General features: G+C 41.8%; 1 protein-coding gene across 2 annotated transcripts in view; it reads right to left on the bottom strand.

Moving 5' to 3' along the window:
• Nucleotides 1-7,538: 7,538 nt before the first annotated feature.
• Nucleotides 7,539-13,727, bottom strand: part of kdm1a (lysine (K)-specific demethylase 1a) — a 90,177-nt gene continuing 83,988 nt past the window's right edge. For both annotated transcript variants that reach the window (XM_063035246.1, XM_063035245.1), the window contains 2 exons: nt 12,332-12,478; nt 7,539-8,573 (listed from right to left, as the gene is read on the bottom strand). In XM_063035246.1, the coding sequence (XP_062891316.1) occupies nt 8,397-8,573; nt 12,332-12,478 (324 nt within the window). In that variant the 3' untranslated portion in view covers nt 7,539-8,396. The remainder of the gene's footprint in view (nt 8,574-12,331; nt 12,479-13,727) is intronic.

The following is a 13,727-nucleotide window of genomic DNA, read 5'->3' on the forward strand; positions in this document are numbered from 1 at the left end:
TTTCACCTATCACCGAGCACTTTGTACTTCTTCCTCCCCTCCCCCCCCCCACCTTCTGTTTTTCCCCAATCCCGACGAAGGGGTTTTGGCCCAAAACATCGACTGTTTACTCTTTCCCATGGGAGATGTCTGACGTGCTGGGTGCTTCCAGCATTCTGTTGCGTGTTGCAGAGATACAAATGAGCCAGTTGTTGAAAAGATGATTGTTAAACCCTTTCGACCTTCAGCACAAATAGGATTTACAGTCCAAAGTGTGATTAGAGCAAGTGGTTTCATTTAAAGAAAAATATTTAATCAATTATTTACCCATTTGTTAATGGAACTTTACAGATGTGTAATAACAATTTACAATGCAACTTAACATCACAAATATGATACAAGTTCAATCAAAGTTCAAAGGAAATTTATCATCAAAGTACATAAATGTCACCATATACAACCCTGGGATTTGTTCTTGCGGGCACACATGGTAAATTCATGAAACACAATAGAATCAATGAATGACGGCACCCAACAGGATGGACAAACAACCAACCAACCGTGCAAAAGCCATCAAACTATGCAAACGTAAAAGAGAAAACAATAACAGTAATAAGTAAACAATAAATATCAAGAACATGAAATGAAGTCCTTAAAAATGAGTTCATAGATTGTGCGAACAGTTTGCTGATGAAGTCTGATGGAGACTGAAGCTGAGTGAATTCATCCACTGTGGTTCAAGATTCTGATGGTTGAGGGGTAATAACTGTTCCTGAATCTGGTGGTGTAGATCCTAAGGCTCCAGTACCATCTTTCTGATGGTGGGGGTCCCGGATGATGGATGCCACTCTCCCGTGACAACGCTCCGTGTAGACGAGTTCAATGGTGGGGAGAGCTTTACCTGTGATGGACTGGGCCATATCCACTCCTTTTTGTAGGATTTTCTGTTCGAGGGCATGATTGTCTTCTTTCAAATCTTTTTCTTGTTATATTATACAAAAGAAATAACATGAGTACATTGAAGTAACAACACTTACAATGTCTCAAAAAAGACATTATCTTAAAGACTGAAAAAAATTTTGTGATAAAAAAAACCTACTAAGCAGAAAAAGTGAGAAAAAAGAACTCATTAGGTGTACAACCCCGGAGTCATCCGTCATACAAAAAGCTTCTAAAAATAAACATCAAACCACCAGCAAGAAAAGAAAATATACTAAAAAAATTTACAATTAGATCGTGGAAAAAATCTATCAATTCGCTCAAATGATAATAACGAGCAAATAAGCCCCATCTTTTCTCAAAATCAAACATAGGTTCAAAGATTCGACTTCTAATTTTCTCCAAACTAAGACACAGCATCACTTGAGAGAACCATTGTGACAAAGTGGGAGCTGATGTACCTTTCCACTTCAACAAATTGGCCCTCCTAGCTATCAATGTAGGGCACTGTTGTTTCCATACCAGGCTGTGATTCAACCAGTCAATAAACTCTCCATCACACACCTATAAACGTTTGTCAAAGTTTTGAGTGTCATGCCAAATCTTTACTAACTTCCAAGGAAGTAAAGGCCCTGCCATGCTTTCTTCAGAATTGCACTTACATGCTGGGCTCTGGCTAGATTCTCTGAAATGATAACACAGAGGAGTTTAAAGTTGCTGACCTCTGATTCCCTGATTGGCTCATGGGCCTCCGGTTTCCTTATCCTGATGTCAATAATCAGCACTTGGTCCTGCTGACATTGAGCGAGAGATTGTTGTTGTGGCACCACTCAAACAGATTTTCAATCTCCCTGCTTTGTGCTGATTCGTCACCACCTTTGATTTGGCCAACAACAATGGTTTGTCAGCAAACTTAAATATGGCATTGGAGCTGTGCTTAGCCTCACAGTGTAAAGCGAGTAGAGGAGGGGTTAAGCACACAGCCTTGTGGTGGACCTGTGCTGATGGAGATTGTGGAGGAGATGTTGCCAATGCAAACTGACTGGAGTCAGCAAGTGAGGAAATCAAGAATCCAATTGCACAAGGAGATATCCAGGCCAAGGTTTGAAGGTTATTGATTTGTGTTCAATGCCAAGCCAAAGTCAATAAAGAGCAATCTGATCGATATATCTTTGTTATCCAGATGTTCCAGGGTTGAGTGAAGTGCCACTCAATGAAATGGCATCTGCTGTGGATCTGTTGTGATGGTAGGCAAATTGGTGTGGATTCAAGTCACTTCTCAAGCTAGAGTTGATATGTTTCATCACCAACCTCTTAAAGTACTTCATCACAGAGGATGGTGTTAAGTCATTGAGACAGGTTATCACGTTTATCTTGGGCATTGGTATAACTGAAGCCTGCTTGAAACAGGAGGGGACCTCTGACTGCTGAAGCGAGAAGTTAAAGATATCGTTGAACACTCTAGCCTGTTCATCAGCACAGATCTTTAGTGCTCGGCCAGGTACCGCATCTGGATCAGATTCTTCCTCAGGGTTCACCCTTCTGAAGGATGCTCTCACCTTGGGCTCAAGGACTGAAACCATCATCAGGGGCAATGGGAACTTGTGAAGGTTCCTCCATGCTTTGAAGGTCAAAGTGAGCATGGAGGCATTGAGCTCATTTGGGAGCAAAGCCTTGTTCTCTCCCACGTCACTTGGTTTCACTTTGTAAGAGGCAATAGCACTATAGCCCTACCAAGCATCCCTCAAACTCAGGTTTGATCTGGAATTACCACTTTGCATGTGAGATGGCTTTCTGGAGATTGTACCTGTCCCTTTTATATCCTACATGTTCGCTGGACCTGAACGCCACTTAACTGGCCTTCAACAGATTGTGGGTGTCATGATTCATACAGACCTCCTGGTCGGGGAAGACCATTCTGATTGTCCATGACAACCATGGTGCATTCATTCAGATCCTCTGATAGGTCTTTGAACACGGCCCAGTCCACCGACTCAACGCAATTCCGTAGCCACTCCTCTGTCTGCCACAACCACCTCTTGCTCGTGAGGCTCTGCCCCTATATAGGTAGGACAGCCAGATGATCAGATTTCCTGAAATGCGGTCCAGGTATAGAACAGTGGGCGTACCTAATCATAGTATAACAGCGGTCTAGTGTGTTGGGACCCCTGGTGCTGCAGGTTGTATGCTGATAATAACTGGGCAGAGATGTCTTCAAACAAGTGTGATTGAAGTCCCTGATTTGAAATAAAGTGAGGTGGGCAGACTTGTTTGGTTATGGCAGCTTTCATTACATAAACTGCAGTCAGGATCATAGTCATAGAAAATGACAGCACGGAAACATGTCCTCCTTCAGCCCATCGAGTCCATGCTAAACAATTTAACTACCTAGTCCCATCATCCTGCACCAGGACCATAGACCTCTATACCCCTCCCATCCATATACCTAGCCCAATACCTCCTAAATGTTGAAATTAAATCCAGGAGAACTCTCTAAGTAAGTAGAATTGTCAGCACTTATCCATTAGATGTTCCGGGTTCGGTTGGGAGGTGGAAGAACAAGAGTGCAATAAGAACGCAGCATCCGAGAACCACAGAGAGTTTATCATGAAACACGTACCCCCACTTTTTGCCCTCTCCAAATCAACAGCTCAGACCTTCCTGTGTATCTAGAAGCCCTCTGGTCTGATCAATGAATCTGGTGTGTTCGGAGTGAACCATGTTTCCATGAAACACAGAACGTAACAATTCCCCATTTCCCTCTGATACAGCAATCGATTCCCTTAGGTCCTCGGATTTGTTCTCCAGCAACTGTATATTTGCTAACAAGATGCTAGGTAGAGGAACTTTCACCAGCGCCATCTAAGCAATCATGCAGAAATACGGTACTTAAGGAATCCATATTCTTGCTGTGTTAACCTATACAATAGGATGAAATTTGACAGCCTCCAGCTCAACATCACAAAGGTTCAAATCAGCAGTGGCATTGCTGTGATCAGCTATTACATGCGACTTTCTATTAATGATCCATATCTATGCAATTGCGCTGAGTGCACAGTTCCGGTAACTTTGATATCATATATGCAATTACTCTTCAGTCACATTTTTAAAAACACTGATATATTTATGGATAATAAATGAATTTAATATACAGTATATTTTGTAACTACTGCGCAACATTTAAACTCAGCAGACTTCAGTCGAGCCGAGTGAAATTCCATGAATTAAATTATTAATTCAGTTGCCCAATATACTATTGCCACTTTCTGCACCAGGTGCAATGATCTGATTGCACAGGTGGCACCTCTGCTACACTTTACTCCACATTCTCTAGTGATAAGAGACAAGGGAAGTGCTAGCCAGGTGTGATTCTCCAGTGCAGATCCTCTAGTAGGTAACACAGCAAGGGCCACTGCCCGTTAGAACAATGATCAGGGGTGTGAACCTGGATCTCGGTTGACCACCTAATGGGGATCTTGCTGGTCGGCTCCTGGACAGGCTTTACTCACCTCGGCAGCTCCTGGCTGTGGACTCTGCAGGTCTGATGTTTCTAATGTTTGCGTGTTATTTATTCATTTTTTGCTGTTTGCACGGTTTGCTGCTTTTTTACCCCGCACATCTGATAGTCTTGTTGTTTGGGGGTTTTCTTTTTAAAACTGAGATGCAGCATGGAATAGGCCCGTGTTGCCCAGCAATCCCTCGATATATTGTCCCATGGGCTGATTTACAATGACCAATTAACCTACCAACCGGCACCTCTTTGGACTGTGAGAGGGAACTGGAGGACCAGGAGCAACCCCACGTGGTCACGGGGAGAACATAAAAACCCCTTACAGGCAGCGGCGGAAGTTGAGCCCAGGTCGCTGATACTGTAAAGCTCTGCGCTAATCATTATACTACCATGCTGATTCTATGGTATTTCTTTGCTTTGCGGCTGTCGGCAAGAAGACAAATCTCGAGGTTGTATACTGCATACGTAACTTGATAATAAATGTACTTTGAACTGTGCACCTCAGTAAATAGGGCAGTGTGTTAACCTACCAAGAGGCTGGAATAATACGACCACGAAGGAAAACCAATGGGCTTTCATTAACTATTTCAGAACCTTGATAGAGTTAATAAAATACTTACAAAAAAAGCATAAATCATACATACAACTTTTTATTTAAAATATATTTGTGGACTTACAAGTGTTGAGTTAGCACTTAGATGACAGAAGGTGCAAAATCTTCAAACAAGGCGCTTTTAAAAAAATTAAACGCTCTTCTTTGCAAGCCAAGCTCTCATGTGGGCAAACAAAAAAAAAGTGCCCTCCCTTCCACTGTTTAAAATGTGCAGGAAATACCAAGTTAAATTGGCATTTCATGCAAACCTGTAAAACAGCAGCTAAATCTAACAGCTGCACTTCAATGCACCTCTGCTTAGAAACTATCCTTGTAGTTTTATCAATCTACATTGTTACAACAATAAAAAGCCTAATATAATTTGCATGGACCATATACACTAGGGTTGACAATGTTAGTGATTCACAGTTTATATTTTTAAAAAACCCTCACATCTTGGATCTTGGTAGCCCGCAATAAAGGAAACTATTACGCTTTAGAAAAAATTGACAGCTTTAGGTCCAATGTCACCGAAGGTGCATTAGACAAATCCAAGTGTAACACAAAAATATCCCTACAGGAAATTGAAAGGAAGTATGTTGTTTATACATTCACACTTTTAAAAAGCAATATGCTCTACCACAGAGGTTCCCAACCTGGGGTCTGTGGAGCCTTCAGTTAATGGTGGGGGAAGGTTGGGACCCTCTGCTCTACAGCCAATGAAGTACTTTCAATGTGTAACCAGTGTGTTCCAGACCACCGCAAAAAGCACAGTCTGTTAAATACGAATGAAAGAAAATAGAAGTATCTTTATAATCTGTGACTACTTTTGAATAATGGTCTTATTTTTATTGATTTTTCAATTGTCTTAAAACTGCCTAGTCTTTTTCCTGGTATACAACTGGTGAATCCAGCAATCAAACGTGATTCCTATTAGGGGACACTGATCTTTTACTCAGCACCAGAAAAATTCAGCTATTTGAAGTCTGCAGTATCGAGCAGATAACATTTAAATACCAGCAGAGCAGAAAGTGCTGATAAAGCTACAGCACTTCGGAGTATTGCTAACAGTTTGTTTCCATGTTGGATTTCAGGTCTCTACGACCTTCCACCTTTGTATGACAGCAATCAATCTGGTAGTTCTGTCAATTAAGCTACAACAGGAATTGCTGAGAAAACAAAATATAATTTCTTCAGCTTGGCAACTTTTCATCGCAAAGGAGCGATTTCTTTCACAGAAGAAATGTTTCACCCTTTTCTGGAAGCATAAAAGAATCAGTGGAATTATTTTGAAGCACTATGGAATTATTTTTAGTATTATGGCCGGTATCTTTTTTAAAATATTAACCAGTTTTTGTGTTATTGACCACATTCCTATTTGTGGCAGCTCAGTGTGTTCAAATTGACCTCTGAATTCATCACTGACCACACATGAAAAGTACTTCATTGACTAATGTTTCCAGATTGTGAAAATCAAAATCCATTTTCTAGGGAACTTACTAACAAACCTCTAAAAGAGGACCACAACCTAGTCATAGGGCTTCAAGTCTTGTGTGCCTCAATGACCCAGAGAACTATGTTGGCTGGAGTCAAGGCCTTGTGCTTTGGCTCTTGGTAGGGTCACCCTTGCCAAACTGGTCAAAGGGCAGAGGCCAGACTAAGAGTGGTCCACCGGTCCTCCAGGTTCCAGGGGGGCTTCGGGTCAAGGCTAACAACCCTGACACTTCAAAAAGAAAAATTGTTACAGAAACAGCAATGAAGAATCCTTCTGTATCTGTGTGTGATGGTATGGACAGAGATGGAGGACCTTCACCAGTGCTCTAAACGCCAGCGGCGTAACGGGCAGTAAGTTACTAATGAAGTTTTTCTGATGTTGTTCATATCCATAAAATTAAAAAGCACCATGAAGCATACTGCAGAGGCAGATGGAGAGAGAAAACCTGAAGAGCATCAAGTCACAAACAGCGCATGGACAGAAAAGGCTGAAGCAGCACAAGTTTGATCACAACCAGCAGTGAAACAAGTAGGCCTCCAATGAAAAGATTCAGCAAATTCTGTATATGCAGTGTAGACGTAGAAGTGCTGTACCTAGAGTGAGATTTTCATATAGCTAATAGGCCCTTCAGCCCATTGAGACAGTTGTTTCCATCAGACATACATTTATACTAATCCTACACTAATACATTTTTAGTCTTCCATCAATGCCTCTGACCACTCACACAATGGGCCAATTCACCTACTGACCCACACATTGAATCTCTGCATCCAGAAAGCCCACATGGTCAGAGGAAGAACATGCAAACTCCACACAAAGACAGCACCCAAGGTCAGGACTACATCAGGGTCAATGGAGTGGTAAGGCAGCAGCGCTATCAATTGCATCACTGGACATTTGTCGCTATAAAATGAGCTCAGGGTCCTGTTGCACTGTAGAGGTGAAAGATGGGAAAGGGGAAAACATATTCCTGGTCCATTGAGCAGCACAAAACAGAAGAACTGATAAAATCAGCGAGTTGGACAAGTTATTTGGAGCTCTGCTCCTTGTTTCTTGGGACATCATTAAAGAGCTACACTACTCTAAACTGACATGTTACGGCGCTTTTCCGAGTTACGTCAATTGGCCATAAGTAACAGGGCTGAGTAACACAGAACGAATAGTAGGTATTTTATGTTTCAAGTAATATTTTAGAAAAATTGGGCAAGGTTGGTAATTATGACTAACAGAGATTACAGGTATCATGAACGACTCAGTGAATAATAAACCCTAGGGAAATTAGGAGACATGATAGCGACTGAAATTCATTACAGCAAGAATGGTCCAAAAAACCTCTTCATAAATATTATGCAGTGTAAACATTGATACAATTGGAGCAAATTTTGATATAGTGCTACCTTTCTCCATGAAGAGCCCTAGCGTTTAGAGTGACCATGCAGTAAATAAAATGCCTATTTGATGAGAAGTTTTGACTATCACATCAAAGTAGTTTATTTGTGTAAATACACTCAGAAGATCCTAAAGCTCATACTAATATGGCCGGGAAAAAAACACCAACAGTAACACAATCACTCACACAACTTGCTCTCAAAGACAAGACTTCTGATGCATTTACACAGCAGTTAATGCTACAGAATTACCAAGGCAATAGAATCGGTTGTAATTTGGTCAGAAGTGCTCCTACTTCCCAAAGCACACGGCTCCTTTTTTGGCTCAGTCTCGTGATCTTGGTGCTCCCAAACACTTGGAGGAGGAGAGAAGTTTGAAACCAGTGCATTAAGTCTACAGCAGGTCTACTGTAAAGCCGCAGTAGATTTTTTATTCCAGCTCAAACTCTAATTGGAACGACGTTCATATTATAATCCTTCCCCTGTTTGAAGTTACATGCTACTGGGTTGCTGAGTAGGCGTCGTCTGCCGAGGGAGAGTGTACATTGCACCCAGAAACTGATCAGCAATTCGACCGGCTTCCCTTAATCCACTCAATAAAGCACCGTGAACTGTAGCTGGGTAGTTGCGGATGGTATGTTCTCCGGCAAAGAAGAGGCGGGGAACAGGCTGTAATGGGGGAAATAAAAAGAAATTCAATCTGATCCACAAATAAGCAAGCATTATTAATATTATTAGCAATAATAGAATTGGAAATAAATAAATAATTGAACTATTAATAAATGAAGGGAGCCACAATCCTGATGAAGGATATCAGCCTGAAATATCAACTTACTCTTTTCCATAGATGCTGCCTGACCTGCTGAGATCCTCCAGCATTTTGTGTGTTGCTCTAGATTGCCAGCATCTGCAGACTTACTCATGTTTACTAACAGTTTGTATTCAATGCTCATAAAACTTCTAACAGAGAGACTTCAAAGACATAATGTGAAGCAGAATTATAATGCACAGAAACAGAGAAACTAGCAGTCTAATGGGGCATTCACCCATTTGGTCCTGTTCCTCTAACTTCCATACCATTTTCCCAATCTATTCCTATACTTCTAGAGCAACACTCACAAAACGCCGAAGGAACTCAGCAGACCAGGCAGCATCTACAGAAAAGAGTAAACAGTCTACGTTTCAGGCAGAGACCCTTCATCGGGATCCATACATCTTCTGGACGCAGAATTTTATCCAGCTCCCGAAATACATTCATCAACTTGGCTTCTACCATCCTGTGCAGTAGTGAATTCCACAGGTTCACTGACCTACAAGCAGTTTCTCCTCTTCTCAGTTCTAATTTGCTCACCCTGTAAACCCTCATTCGAGATACTGCAGCCAAGGGAAAAATCCTCTTTACATCCAGTCTGTCTAGCCTTGTCAGACTTTGATGGTTCAGTTTAATCCCCTCATATTCCTCTATAGTCAATGGAAAGCTGGTCCACCTAAGCTGGCAGTGTAAGAACCAATCTTGTGAATCTGTGCTGTGCTCTCTCTACGATAAGTGCACCTTTTCTTGTGTAAGGTGAATAAAACTACACGCAATGCTCCAGGTCCGGCGGAGCCAAGAACCGGGTGAAGAGGAGTAGGACATCTTTGTTTCTGTATCTACAGGCTCTTGCACTGGAGTCAACATACCACTTGCCTTTGAAACTGCTTACTGCACCTCCATGCCTCATTTCATTCTATGCTGTATAAGAACACAGAAGCCTTTGCACATCAACCTTCCCAATCTGACACTATCCAAATACCTTTTGTTGTTGCGTGAATTAAGTCACCAGAGAAAATTATTTGTAGATACAAAGCAGCTTCTTTATTCAACAAAGCAGGTATCATACGGAGACGCTTTTGGTCAAAAGGTCTGCTGGCCCAAAGTGGGGCTCGATATTTTGTGCTAAACATCAAAGGACAACTCCATATTTACAATGTATGGACAATGCTTTCTTTGAAACTACATACAACCTTCGAGAAATCCCTCTTGGTGAAGCTCTGTTGACACTGCTGATAGGCCACGTACCCATTGTTAGGAGTTGCACTCCAAATTAAATCCACAGTGCATATCCATAATGAAGACTGGTAGTCACCAAGTCAATTGCTAAACGTATATGTCCCAAACCCCAAAATCGCCCTAACACCTTTCAAAACAATAAATAAATAATTGAAAAAGTAGAGTTTTCAAGATCATGGGGATGGAAGAGAATGCTAGAACAATGCAGATCTTTTATAGAACTGACACAGGTATCGTAGAAAAATACTCCCCCTCCCAGATTGAATGATTCCATGTCCAAGGTTAAGTTCACAAAGGCATTCCTGATGAAGTAATTCAAGTACTCAATGTCACAAGCCTGGACACCCGCACAGTGTGACTGCAAATTCTTGACAAAATCAATTTCCATCTCCTTGTTGCTTTCTTTTCAGATGTCTCATCCTTTTAATAAGCACTCAGTTGCTCATCAGCGTTCCGTTTCTCAAAGTGAAAGAAGTAGGTCACACACTGTCTCACAGCCCGTCTCAAACCACCCTCATGCTTCCACAAGGCAAGCTGCTTTCACGCTTCCCCGCAGTCCACGCTACAGGGGCTGAATGCACACTGCAGCTCATCACAATCTGAACAGGACTTTCACAACCGATTAAGCTCACCCATTTCGAGGCAACTCAACAATGTAACAAAAGTAGCTGGCGAAACACTTCCCACTTCAGGAAATGAATTGCATTTTCTCCCCTACAGCAGATTCTGTTTTTCTTAGATAGGCCATTAAGTCCTGGTACAGTCAAATTAACCTCAGGAAATTGGGGACATTGTATGCGTAGAGGATTCTAATCGGCTGCATGGCGCAGTGGGGGAGCTACTGCACAGGAACAAAGTGAGCAGTAGAGAGTTGTTAAATTAGTCAGCTCCATCATGTGCAATTGCCTCTGTAGTATCCAAGACACCTTTAAGGCGCAGTGCCTCAAAAAGGCGGCATCATTATTAAGGACCCCCATCACCGAGGACATGCCCTACTCTCACTGCTACCATCAGATGGAAGTACAGGAGCCCGAAGGCACACACTCAACAATTCAGGAACAGCTTCTTCCCCTCTGCCATCCGATTTTCGAATGGACATTGAATCCATGAACACCACCTCACTACTTTTTTATTTCTATTTTTGCACTACTTATTTAACTATTGAGAATGCTTACCGTAATTTACAGTTTTTTCTCTATTAAGTATTGCATCGTACTGCTGCCACAAAGTTAACAAATTTCACAACATATGCCAGTGATATTAAACCTGATTCTGATTCCATTTGGGACCCACATTCTGATTCTGTTGCTAACTGTATACTGGAACAAAAACACTTTAACGTCAAGTATACAACCCAGTTATTTTTTTTATATACGTAGAAATACAGCACCGTAACTGGCTCTTCTTGCCCAATGAGCCTACATTTACACGCGTACGACCAATTAACCTACTAACCTGTACGCCTTTGGAATGTGGGAACACCCAGAGCCGGAACACGCACCACCACGGGGAGAATGTACAAACTCCTTACAGACAGCGGTGGGAATTTAACCCGGGTAGCTGGGGCCACTTAGCAGTGCCAAACTTGCTCTACCCTCAGTGTTAACTGACCAAATACCCTCCAAAGTTTCTGGAAAGATATGGCTTGACTACATCAGTGGGTGCTTTTAGCTTAATTGGAAGAATTGGGCTACCCCTGTGCCTCACTGATTGCAATTACTAATATTCTATGATCAGTAAGTCTGTGATCCAAGGAAACTTAGCAATAAATAAATGTAGAATGGAATGGACGAAAAGGATTATCAACAGGGTTGAAAGAGTACAAAGAAAATTTACAAGGATGTTGCCGGGTCTGGAGGACCTGAGCTATAAAGGGAAGACTGATAATGTTATGACTGTATTCTTTGGAATGTAGAAGATTGAGATGAGATTTGATTGAAGTATTCAAAATTATGAGGGGTATAGAAAGGGTACATGCAAGCACGACATTTCCACTGAGGTTGGGTGGAACTACAACCAAAGGTCATGGGTTAAGGTTGAAAGGTGAGAAGTTTAAGGGGAACATGAGGGGAAACTTCTTCACTCAGAGGGTCTTGAGAGTGTAGAATGAGTTGCCAGAACAAGTGATGCATGCAAGCTCGATTTCAACTTTTAAGAGAAGTTTGGTTAGGTACATGGATGGTAGGGGTGTAGAGGACTATGGTTCTGATGGGAGTAGACAGTATAAATGATTTTGGCATGGACTAGATGGACCGAAGGGCCTGTTTCTGTGCTGTACTTCCCTATGACTCTATAACAGGAATCAAAAGGCAAGTTTCCTCTCAAAGTAATTAAATTGGCATAAAACAGGTGAAGTCTAAATGATCATATTTTTAACCTGAGGAGCACCAGGGATGCTGGGACCCGGAGTCACTGGTTGTGCCATCAAGTCATAGTCATTCCCAGAGGAGCCAGCAGCCACGTAGGAGTAGGAACCACGTGCCCAAGGGTCTGCTCGCCAGCGAGTAACTACAGTTTCCTTAGGCTGCGGGGATAAAAATATACGCAAAAGGAGAAAAAGAACATCAACAAAAATGTAACAAGCTATCTTCCTACCTCAGAAAGATGGCTTTTTCATTGAATGTACATTTCAGCCATTCTTAACCAAAGCACAAGTATTATGACCATAAGATATAGGAGCAGAATTAGGCCATTTGGCCTATCAAGTCTGCTCCTCCATTTCATCATGGCTGATCCATTTTCCCTTTGTCCCAATTTTCCACCTTCTCCCCGTACCCCTTCAAGCCCTGACTAATCAAGAATCTGTCAACCTCTGGCTTAAATACACCCAATGACTTGGCCTCCACAGCCGCCTGCGGCAACAAATTCCATGGATTCACCTCTCTCTGGCTTAAGAAGTTCCTCCTCATCGTTCTAAAAGGACACCCCTTTATTCTGAGGCCGTGTTCTCTGGTCTTAGACCATAGGAAATATTCTCTTCACATCCACTCTATTGAGGCCTTTCAACATTCAATAGGTTTCAATGAGGTCACCCTTCATTCTTCTGAATTGCAGTAAATACAGCCCCAGACCCAGTAAACATTCCTCATATGACAAGCTTTTCAAACCCGGAATCACTTTCATGAACTTCCTTTGAACCAACTCCAAAGTCAGCACATTGCTTCTAAGAAACTCTATCCACCTGCAAGTCAGGTGGCTCTCTAACCTGAAATGCAGATTAGAAGTGTATTATTGTAGGCTTTTCATGTGTTTAACAGCACTGAGTTGGGATGGGGTAGTGGTGTGGAAGTCTTAAAACATTAGTGAAGAAGCTCAAGAACTAGAGGTGCTCATGGCCCAGGGATGCAAGAATTGGAATTGGTTTATTATTGTCATGACTCATACATAGTCTTTGTACAGATTGTGCAAACTCTTTATGCAGATCAAACATTAGACACTGAAATGCAATACATTACAACCAGATTAAGGCAGGGGTCAGGAGATCAAGCCATGTGCAATGGCAGGGTATTTGTTAAAATCAATTGATAGCATAGTCTGCTCTGCATCAAAGTATTAGCCACTGAAGTTCATTCTTACCACTTTTGATGTAAAAATATCCATCTTGTACATCTCCTTTAAACTCCTCCCACCTTAAAAGTTCAAAGCTCAATGTAAATTTATTATCGAGGTACATACAATATACAGTTACAAGAAAAAGTTTGTGAACCCTTTACAATTACCTGGTTTTCTGCATTAATTACTCAATAAATGCGGTCTGATCTTCATTCAAGTCA

The sequence above is a fragment of the Mobula hypostoma genome, chromosome 28, assembly GCF_963921235.1.
Source record: "Mobula hypostoma chromosome 28, sMobHyp1.1, whole genome shotgun sequence".
NCBI lineage: Eukaryota > Metazoa > Chordata > Chondrichthyes > Myliobatiformes > Myliobatidae > Mobula > Mobula hypostoma.